Source organism: Solanum stenotomum, chromosome 2 (assembly GCF_019186545.1).
Source record: "Solanum stenotomum isolate F172 chromosome 2, ASM1918654v1, whole genome shotgun sequence".
Taxonomy (NCBI): domain Eukaryota; kingdom Viridiplantae; phylum Streptophyta; class Magnoliopsida; order Solanales; family Solanaceae; genus Solanum; species Solanum stenotomum.
The window spans coordinates 56,692,009-56,703,727 of NC_064283.1; the positions used below are offsets into that span (position 1 = coordinate 56,692,009).

Consider the following 11,719-nt stretch of genomic DNA (forward strand, 5'->3'; position numbering starts at 1 on the left):
TGGATAGAGTTACTCGATACATGTATTTATACTCTCATGGCACATGGACTATGGATAGTTATTACGAATTACGAAGACTTTTTATATACTTCATTCATTTCTGGTCCCAAGGAAATTATCATAATGGCAAAACATTTGTTTGTATTAGCAAAATTTGAGCTTTGATTCATGAAAAAAGATATCACATGGCTACTACTAGAAAGAGGGAGAACGGAATGATCCCTTTCGATTAGAAGGGTGTTAACCCTTTAGCGGTTAACATGTGCCTGAGGCAATTTGATACACCAAACATCTCGCATTCACACAAGGTCCAATGTGATGCTAAGAATCTAACCTAATGCTTGCATTAGGGGCTACTTCAATGACTCGAACCCATGACCTATCACATAGAGACAATTTTATCATTACACCGAGACTCCCCTTCAACCCTTAGCATATGCTTATCCAACACAAATAAAAATTTGTGGGAGCAATGAATTTCAGGTACCTGATAGTTAAATCGAGAAAAAAATTAGAGGTATTTCAACCCTAAAATAAAGGAGAGAGTGTTGCCTCGCAAGAAGAAAACAGAAACCAGGGATTAACTTAAGTTACAGCTCTTGCAAAAAAAGAAATGTGATGAGAACAATGGATTTTCATCAACCACTGATCTTTATGTAATTTGCATTGGTTTCTAAAAACAAAAAAAGAACTACAGCGGGGTCGTGGCTCATTCAGCAACAGCACCTGTGCCACTACTTCTAGCTTTGCCCTTGCGGTTCCATATTGGAGTAGTTTCGATGAGCTTATGAGGGACAAGACGTCTTTCACGTTTAGTTAGCTTTTTGAAGTTGTGTACTCTCAACTTAGCTATCTCGGCCTCCTCTGCCGGTGTTATCTCCCTAAGAACCACTGTCAGTCTACATTCTGGCCTCACCATCATTCCACACTTTCCTTTAGCATGGTAGGACAACCTTTTCTTAAAGAGTCCCTTCCCAAGAAATGCCTCAGCTGCATCAAACATGAACAAGGATGAAGTACTCCAAGGGTAGAAATGAGATGAAAACATGTAAAGTTATTGTATGTCATTTTACCAATAAGAAGACGATCCGGATCAAATCCATAGTTATGCACTGCATTTGCTCGAGCAGAGTGTATAACCTACACGAGAAATGTTCCCGTTATATCACACTTGAACTATGAGTAATCAACTTCTTTATACTTCTCATGTTAGACAATAGTAGTACAACTTGGGAGGGCTTGCTCTTTGGTGTTTGGGAAAGAACACTTGTCAAGGTTAGTATACAGCTAGGTGTGCTTTCTTGTGGATAGATGTGGCCTCCTGTTTTGACGGAACCGTAGGCAATATATTTGTCATAGAAGCAATTACTTTTAATATCAGATCTGCAGTGGCCTTACCTGATAGACAGTTTTGGCAGCTCGCTTTACCGTCACTTGCAACTGTAACAATGCATCTTCAACACGCATACCACGAACTAATGCAGCAACCAAGTTCACCTTCTTTGGGCTCTGAAAAGGACAACATGTTAAAATATAAAAGAATAGCAGGTCTAGGATTATTAGCAGTTGCTGCTGGTGGGAGTAACATCAACAAAGATTGTCAGTGATCCCAATCCAACAAACAGCAGAATTTTATAACAACCACATGCACTTCCAAGTTTGGAAAATTTATCTGAAAATCAGACAAGATTACAGACTAGGTAAAGGGGAGATGTCATGACTTGTAAAAATACAGACAAGTTATAAATGTAGAAAGCCCCAACAAACTGCTTGAAATGATGAACCACTCAAACTCCACAAAGCATAGCTAACTCCAACCTCAATTAAAGGAGGGTTGTAGTAAGTTAATAGTCGCCGAGAAAAAGTTTATCTGTAGTTTAACTATGATCAATTCTTTGAGAATAGATGATTCATATAGGCAACCACAACTATTTCTAGACTCAAATGTAGTTGATTTGATATAAAAGTTGAAATAAGTCCTTTTTAACAGGAGAGAGATTTGCTGATACAAAGGATTACAATAGATTGGGAACAAAATTTGTCAAGAAAAATCAAACGAAGATGATAAAGAGAGAATTCCGAAAAAAATAAATGTTTCAGTCTCTGAGGGGCTGACCTAGCGGTCAAAGAGAACCAAGGGAATCCCAGTAAAGTGCAAACTGTGTACACTGGTAAATTCTTCAGATCTGTCTAAAACCTTGGTGAGTAGAGTTACCCGATAACTACGTTGGTGAGAGGTAACAGGTAAGGATGGATTAAATGAGGTGCACATAAACTGTCCCCAACACCAAAGATATCAAAAAAGAAAAGCAACTCACCCAATCTTAATCGTGGAGAACTATTTCCTGTAAATAAGGCCAACTCCCTTGGCCGACAGAGAGAATCTGGTAGAAAAACTGTGTGGATGGCTGCCCTGTAAGGAGAGAATCTGGAAGAAGACATTTTGGAGTTCGGGAGACTTTCCTAAGCAGGTAATGCTAGATTAAAGGTAGCTGCAGGTGGATGATATGTAAGGTGAAGAAGAAAGTTCTAAAAACTCCACCTAGAAAGAAGCAATAAAACATATAAATCTCATAAAACCAGAAGGCTGTGGCATCTCATACCTGTTTTATACCCTTCAAAATAGCTTGAACTTTTGAAGGTTTAGAAATTGCTTTCTCTGCTTCTGTACTTCCCGTACTTGATGGTAACATTGGTGTTAATGGAGAAGAAATTGGTGTTGCATCGTCGGCAAGTAATGTCCTTGAACTAGACAAACCCTATCAAAAGTAAAATAAACATTTAAAAACAATGGAACTGTTTGAACCAATTAAATTCTAGTTTTGCAGGTGAACCATTTTATAGCTAAAGAACATAAGCCCCGACACCACAGTTATCAAAAAATAAAGAAAAAAGAAGCACAAGTGCCTTTTGTAGCTTGCAAGTTGTAAGTCATTATAAGTAACTGAATAGGTATATCTATACCGGAGAAGTAGATGTCAAAATAAGAAAAGCATTTGTAAGAAAACATATTGTGTTAATGTCCTTATAGATATAACTATTAGTGTATATGCATAAAACTTTCTTGATAGCTAGTAATTATGTGTACATTAAGGTACTCATATTTAGATCGTTTTGTAAATATCTCAATGCAGGAGTTAGCTGCTTGAATGACGCATGCTTTAGTCTAACACCCTAACAACTATGAACATAAGATAAGAACTCCAACTAATGAATATTTTGTTACCATGAAGCTCTACCACATAAAATGTTTATCCCACTGAAACAAGAAAAACACAATCACAGAATATCAACTCAGCACACCATAAATGGGCACAATAGATCAAGTAAAGGACATTTCAAGTATTACCAGATGTTGTAGATATTGGTACAATGGCCTTGAGATGCAAGGGGAAAGTGTATTCTGCAGCCTTGGTAAATAAGGCACCTCACCTAGAAAATGCATTATGTTCAACCATCAAATAAGTTGATGTATAACTTGAGACATCAGAAATGAAAAGGACTTGAAGGCAACTAAAAGCAGATCTTTGAACCCCATAATCGATTTGCTTTTACTGTTGTTGCATCGTCTATTTACACTGATCATGAGACACTCCTAACATCAGTTTTATCATACTCCACACAGAAAAACTAAGATTTACCGAGTACTGGAGTTGCCTTTGAGTGAAACAATGAATTGAAAGGAACAGTTAGATTTTGTTGATATCTCTTCCCAGCCTGACGAAGTATGCACTGAAAATGACGTTCCCAGCCCACCATTTCTTCAGCTAAACGAAATCCCCCTCAATACCTCTAGACAATCTCAGTTCGTCTACAAAGCAGAGAAGCATAATAATTATTTTAGTCTGTTAATGCAAGTCAATGTTCCCTGTGAAAACATTAGAAAAGAATGAAAAGTAAAATAAAATTCTCTAAGAGCACAATCGAGAGAAAAATATGATCTTCCATCTGCACAGGTACAAACAAGTACATGTAGAAATCTCCAAGCATTTTTTCCACTATTGAGATTTGCTAGATCACACACTTGGGTGCAGCTAATAGTTTCCCAATAGTTTATACAAGAGATAACAGAGAACATTGTCACTGTAAACTTAACAAAGCACAATTGGACGTAAAAGTTGTCTACCTATGGTCACTTTATATATACACTAGAAAGATGACAGCCATGCATTGACAAGCCTAACATATTAAGTATTCAATTGTTGTTTCCTTTTATTTCAGTGTTCTTGTATCAATAGAAACAATGGTCCATGTAAAATAAAAATACATAAATCATTAGATAAGTATAATCAGATAACTTTTACTGCCTAATCAGATAATTTTACTGCATAATAGGACATTTTTCTTTATTGTATAATACTTGCATATGAGAACCTTAGAATTATGTACAATTCTAAGCTACTCAGGGTGTATCTTCAAGGACAACACAAAAATCATTTTATCCATTTTTGCACAGCTTGCCAGTGAGCCTTGGTCATTGCAAAACAACATAGAAGAAATTTATAGTACCTCTATTTGCAATCTATGTGCTTATTACATAGGCATCAATTATGGATATTTTACATGGATAGAAAAAACCATGGATTTCTCACATTAATCGAACTTGTAAGTTGCATGAGTAGAACAAGCTTAGACCATTACCAATATCTGATACACATTATCTTCACAATGTGGTTGGAGACGCATAAATTAGGAAAGGGAAGGAGATGCAGTTGGATCAGCTGAGCTTTTTAGATTCAGCTCTTAGCTCGCAGTTGCAATTAAAAAGACAGCTTCCTCTCATGTGATCTTTGTGCATATCTGATGCGACATATATGCGCAAGGCATACACATGTGTATATATTTGTAAAAGGCACAGGCTTAGTAAGAGTCTGGACTTTATAAAGTGTACGGAAGATTGCAACATGACCGATGCTGGCTATTCGGGGGACATTTTCACCTGGACCAATGGTAGAAGGCACAGTAAGAGAATACTAATAAAACTAGTCAGGGTTATGTATTTTGATAAATGGTCTCGGAGCTTCCAAATGGTTAAGGTCAGACATCTTCCAAGAACAGGTTCTGATCATAGAATGTTGTTAATGACTTGTGGTACTATCAATCCTCCAAAAGTTAAGTATTTCAAATTCCTAAGCTTTTGGATTGATCAAAATTATTTTATTGACACCGTAAAAGAGTCATGGCAAAACGAGATTAAGGGTAATTCTATGTGGATTCGACAACATAAGTTGAAGAGACTGAGCAAATGCCTTAGCCTATGGTCTAAAACATCTATTGGCAATGTTTTGAGAAAGTAAAAGAGCCAGAAGAACAGGTGGAGAAGGCAGAATTAGTTTATGCCTCTCACAACAGTGATCAAAATAGAGGTTATCTTCATGCCAAATATGCTGAGCAGATTCACTGGTTAAAAAAAGAATCCTCCATTCTAAAACAGAAGTCAATAATTAAATGGCAGGAAGATGGAGATAGTAACACTAAATACTTTCATAGTGTTATTAGACATAAAAGGAAGAGAGTTCATCTCTATAGAATTAAAGATGAGCAGGACAACTGGATTCAAGGTGATGAAAGGATTGCAGAAGCAGCCACTAGACACTTCAACAGTCTATTTTCACAAACCGATCAGCAACCGGAATTTAAGATCCTGGATAACATAGAAAGTATTATTACTGATGAAGAGAATGATCTACTTACTGGCATTCCAAACTCAGAGGAAATCTACCAGGCAATAACATCTCTGAACCCTGATAGTGCCCCTGGTCCTGATGGTTACAATGGCAGGTTCTACCAAGCTACTTGGGATACTATAAAGGATGATGTGAGTAATATGATTGTTGATTTTTTCAGCGGAGCCAAACTCACAAAATTTTACACACAAACTTGCCTTATTTTGCTACCTAAAGTAGAGTCCCCTAGTAATTTCTCACAACATACAGCTGATTTACTTAGTTGTTGGATCAGGAGAGGAGGTAGCAAGAGACGGAAGACCTGGTGGAATGTAATTCCACATTGCATTTGGTGGACAGAGTGGAAGGAGAGGAATAGTAGGAATTTTGAAGATATATCCAATTCCATTCACAAGGTTAAATGGAATTGCATTGTATCTCTATATTTTTGGTGTAAAGAGATAGGATTAGAGGATTCACATCAACTTTTAGAATTCTTAGGATCCTTGTAAGTATCCCCAGCATATCCTTAATGCTGAAGGATATAATGTTACCAATTCTCAGAAAAAAATATCCTTCCACGACTTGTTTCTCAGAATCAAACTGGTTTTATTAAAGGCAAAATGATCACTGAGAATAGTTTACTAACTCAAGAGTTGGTTCGTGATCATGAAGCTTGATATGGCTAAAGCTTATGACATAGTTCACGGCTTTTCCTAAAGTCCGTTATTAGAAAAATGGGGTTCTCTAAGATATTCATTGATCTAATTCAGAGACTGATATCAGAAGTGTGGCACTCTGTCATGATCAATGGTATAAGGCATGGTTTTTTCCATTCTACCAGGGGTCTCAAACAAGGAGGCCCTCTATCTCCTGGTTTGTTTGTCTTGGCTGCTGAAACTTTATCCAGGGCCCTTAATCAACTCTATGATAAACAAAGGATGCATTGGTTACTCTATGCACCAGAAGGGCCCTTTGATCAATCACTTGTGCTATGCTGCTGACATAGTCATGTTCTCTTCCGGCAACATGAGAACTATCAAGATGATCATGAAGACTTTGAGACAGTATGAGAGGGAGTCTGGACAAATGATCAATATTGACAAAAGAGTCTTCCTGACTGCCACTCACTCACCTGATAGTACAAGAAGGATGATTAACAGAATCAATGGTTATAACCATGAACTGTTTCCTATGAAATATCTTGGATGCTCTATTTTCCAGGAAGAAAGAGGGTTTAAAAACTTTGCTGATATTGCTAAAACAATCATGAACAAGGTTCAAGGATGGCATGGGAATATTCTTTCTTCAAGAGGAAGGTCCAGCATTATAAAACATGTACTTCAGTCACAAACTCTTCATATTTTGGCTGCTATGTCCCCTCCTAAGGACATTATCAAACAAACTAAAGGGTACTTTGCTAACTTTTTCTGGGGGCAAACAGATAACAAAAAGAGGTATCACTGGAGTTCTTGGGCTAATATGTGTTATCCCCTTAAAGAGGGTGGGACAGGATTTAAAAGACTTGAAGACATATGTAAAGCTTTTGCTGCAAAGAGATGGTGGAGACTGAGAACTGAGAACAATTTATGGTCTCAATTCATGATGCACAAATATTGTCAAAGAGGCCATGTGGTGGCTAGGAAGATTCAAAGATATCATTCCTCTATTTGGAAAGATCTCTTGAGAATTAAAGCTGAGGTAGAGGCTTTCATGTTGAGGAAGATTAATGACGGTCAAATTTCCTTTTGGTGGGACAATTGGAGTGGCATAGGTTCACTAGTCCTTTATCATCATACAGACAGCAGTCCAGGAAACCTCACTGTTGCCGATTGTCTAGATGGAGATCACTGGGATATGGATTATATATCTAGATTACTGCCTAACAACATTTGCCAAATCATCCAAAGCGTGAATATTGGTCCCAGGAACTGGAAAGATCAGGCTATTAGGACAAGTGCTCACCAGGAAATTCTCTTGCGCAAGTGCTTTTCAAAACCTCAGAAGCACTAGACCTGAAAATTTTATCTGGAAGTGCATATGGAGTAAGGATCTTCCTTCCAAAATAGTGTTCATTACCTGAAGAGCCATTAAAAGAAAACTGCCAATGTTTGACAGAATAAAGAAATATGGCACGAATGTTGACCATATGTGCAAATGTTGCACACAACCTGTCGAGGAGAGTATTCTAAATGTCTTCATTCACGGGGAGATGGCTACTAGAGTCTGGAAATACTTTGGGGATTCTATGGGCATTAACATGCAAAATTAGAGTATTCAGGTCATGATTTTATCTTCGTGGCACTGCAACTCTAAGAACTCTATGATGAGAGTGGTTTGCCAAAGCATCCCTATCTTTATTTGTTGGGAAATTTGGAACACATGGAGCTCAATAAAGTACAACCAAAAAAGATATTCAGTGGGCAAGATATGTTATGAAGTATCTCAACATCTAATAAGATTCATGAACAACAAAGGCTACAAGATGGACACAAACTACAATTGGAGTAGCATTTGTAAAGCTATGGAGTCTTATAAGGCCAAGCTGTCCAGTTAACCAATTACATGGAATAAGCCTCCTGAAAATATTATTAAAGTTAAAACAGATGGTAGCAGTGCTATACAAGAAAACAAAGCTGGAATAGGAGGCATTGCAAGAGACTACAAAGGGAATATCATCATGGCATTTGTCAAATCTATATCGTTCTGCTCCAATAACAATGCAGAAACCAAGGCTGCCTCATTTGTCTCAACTGGATAGATTTCAATGACACCAGAGATAGTATTTTGGAGGTGGACTTCATGATGGTGGTAAAATGGTTGGAAGGAGCCTATATTGTTCCTTGGGATCTTGAACACGAGGTGGAGCATATGAAGAGAATCATAGAGAAAAGGCATATCAAAGTCCAACACTGTTTCAGGGAAGCAAACACTGTAGATGATGCTTTGGCTAAATTTGGCAATAAATCTCCAGATAACTTGATAGCTAATATGTTCATCTCATTGCAGGAACTTCCACATGAAGCTAGAGGACCAATTAGAATGGACAAACCTCAGCTTGCCAACTTCAGAATCAAACATAAATGAAGTAAATGAAGCACAACAATGGTAAAGGAAGAGGGAGCTGCACGCAGCAGAAGTATAAAGATACACAAAACATCAACGATCTTTATCTTTTGTATAGCATAGTAGTTTTTTTTTTTTGGTGTAGCTTGGTAGTAACTTCATACTGAATGTACTACGTATCCAATGTAAAATTAGTACCTTTTATTTACTTATGATGTTCCTTAAGGACTTAGGCTAAGAGATCCACTCCCACTTTTTGCTGAGAACATAGCTAATTAGAGTGTCTTTAATCAGTAGTGTTCTCTCTAAGGAAGTGTTCAATTGAAGTCCGGAAATATCTTTTGATGTGTAACTAGGGAGATATGGCGTAGCCCTCCTCTCAAGTATTTTTTGAAGTTTTATTAACAAGGTAGGGGGTCAATGCCAAAAAAAAAAGTGTTCATGTGTGCGTTCGTACACCTTAGCCACTTATATATATATAAAAAAAAAAAAAAAACATAGAATCCAAAAACTAAAGTCTGAGTAACATAACAAGTAATAACTGACCTATAGTTAATGTATTGACTGATTGTAAGACTGTAACAATGAAATAAACCCAAATTCTTTCATAGACATTTCATCAAACAGGTTACATACACAACATAAACTGAACAAATACACTTCTGGGTACCATTGAAATCCAACTTTTGAACAATCAAGAATCAATTTTTCCTACATATATCAAGAAATAGACACAAACCAACAAAAACCCAAGTTTACATTTCCATTATTTTACCATTAAAAGTGCATTGTATCAGCTAAACAAACACACTTCTGGGGTACCATTGAAATCCAAGTATTTGAACAATCAAGAACTGATTTTTCCTACATATATCATCAAATATACACAAAACTATATAACCCAATTGGCAATATTCACTAAAAGTTCATTGTGAGAAGAAGAAAATCAAAGAAAAAACTTACATCAGGTTTCGCCGGAGAAAGATGGAGAAGAGCAAACTGCAACTAATTAAAAATTTGGGCCCTCATTTGTAGTCTATTTTATTTGTTTATTTATCCAATTTTCATTGGGCCTATAGATCCATAAGGTGTAGCCCTTTATCCATTAAGCCCAAAACATTTTTGATCCAAAAAGTATTTATATATTTATATAATTTAGGGAAAATTACTTATATATACACATTTACTTACCTTAATATCCATTTATCCCTATCTTTTTAAAAAAATTCAAAAATCCCTTAATTCTCCCAATTCATAAAATCTTTCAGATACATAAATATTTCACTCCTATTTTCAGCCTATACCTATGTTTCCCACTCCCCATTTCACTCCTCCATTTTATCCCTAAATTATCTACACTTCTTTAGCAGTTACAAATTTCAAATTCATTTTGATTTTCAGAAGATCTCTCTCAAGTTTATCAATTAATCTATTTTTGAATTTCAAATCTTTTCTATTTCCAATTAATGATTTCAAATTATTCAAGAGGTAGATTTCTTTTCATCACTTCAATTTTCGATTTATTTTATTATTATTTTTTAATTTTTTCATCTTAAAAAATAATAATAAAATTACCTTCGCCTCCTGCCCTCATTGAAATCTTATTGAATCTTTGTAATTGTAGTTAATCATATTGTCGTTGAAAATTTTTCTTGAAAAATATTTATTTTCTTTTAATGTTTCTACTATTGAAAAACGTCCAAAAAAAGAAGAAAAAAGTTGGATCTACCATAGCACGGCCATAACTATCAAAGATACAAATTTTTAATGTATCTCGTTTATTTTGAGTCTTAAATTAGTCTTTGTTAGTGTTATCATTGATCTAATATATCACTGCTACAATAACATTTGTTTTATGCAATGTATAATGTTCATATGTAAGGTATTGACACACAACTCTAATGTTGTTGAATCTTTGATTAGTGTTTATCATGTTCAATAGAAATGTACTTGATACATAAACTTTGTGTTATTTATCACACACAAAAAAGAAGCTTATTTGAAACAATTACATGTATAATGTACTCCCTCCGTCCCATTTTATGTGGCAACATTTCCTTTTTGGTCAGTCCCAAAAAGAATGTCACATTTCCTTATAAGGAAAGTATTTAAAGGTACAATTCCTTTTTTATCCTTGTTGGTCCCACTTAATCTTAAAATAATACTCCAATACATTTATGAGGAGAGAGAAATTGAGTCTACTTTTTAAAAGGGCAATTTGGTAAACATTTCAAAGTCTTCATTTATTTCTTAAACTCCGTGCCCGGTCAAATGTTGCCACATAAAATGGGACGGAGGGAGTATTTTTTTTTAATTTTAAAATATAGTATTTCTCAAACAAAATAAGATACATAAATAATAATGTATCATACACTAATTTTTTAGTTATGATACGTAAATTCAAATTTATATTAAATATATCTGATACATAACAATTACCAAACAAGAAAGTATCAATCTCAAACTTAAAATCTTATGGGCAACATTTTCTTATTTAATGTATCTAGTAGAAATACAACACTTATCAATTTAAATTGAAAGGATCTTCATGATCTCAAACAAAATAAGATACATAAATAATAATGTATCATGCACTAGTTTTTTAGTTATGATACGTAAATTCGAATTTATACTAAATGTATCTGATACACAATAATTACCAAATACTAATGTATCGATCTCAAACCTAAAATCTAATGGGCAACACTTTCTTATTTAATGTATCTAGTAGAAATACAACACTTATCAATTTAATTGAAAGGATCTTCATGATGTATCTTTTCAAATTTTTTGATAATTTTGAATCAAAATTGAAAGAATCTTCAATGAACTAGGAGAATAATTTTGAAAGTCAAAATTTTCAACAATTTTGAATCAAAACGGAAAGGATCTTCAATGAACTGGAGAAGAATTTTGAATGTCAAAATTTTTGACAATCTTGAATCAAAATCGAAAGGATATTCGATGAACTTGAAGATTCACAAAAG

At 35.2% G+C, this 11,719-nt stretch overlaps 1 protein-coding gene across 1 annotated transcript; it reads right to left on the reverse strand.

Moving 5' to 3' along the window:
• Window positions 1-520: 520 nt before the first annotated feature.
• LOC125856719 (54S ribosomal protein L22, mitochondrial-like) lies at window positions 521-9,763 on the reverse strand. The gene is made up of 7 exons (XM_049536342.1): window positions 9,696-9,763; window positions 3,642-3,811; window positions 3,350-3,432; window positions 2,604-2,759; window positions 1,399-1,509; window positions 1,074-1,140; window positions 521-990 (listed from the first exon to the last, which is right to left on the reverse strand). Exons 2-7 carry the CDS (start codon window positions 3,757-3,759, stop codon window positions 710-712), a joined length of 816 nt encoding a protein of 271 aa, XP_049392299.1. The 5' UTR covers window positions 3,760-3,811; window positions 9,696-9,763; the 3' UTR covers window positions 521-709.
• Between the last annotated feature and the right edge of the window lie 1,956 nt (window positions 9,764-11,719).

What these genes read in the sequence shown, in the direction of transcription:
- LOC125856719 (XM_049536342.1), bottom strand. Translation starts at nt 3,759, where the DNA reads ATGGTGGGCTGGGAACGTCATTTTCAGTGCATACTTCGTCAGGCTGGG. An exon ending in AAAGGCAACTCCAGTACTCG is followed by an intron (nt 3,433 to 3,641) that starts GTAAATCTTAGT and finishes TGCATTTTCTAG; the next exon opens with GTGAGGTGCCTTATTTACCA. An exon ending in TCCGGATCGTCTTCTTATTG is followed by an intron (nt 991 to 1,073) that starts GTAAAATGACAT and finishes TGTTTGATGCAG; the next exon opens with CTGAGGCATTTCTTGGGAAG.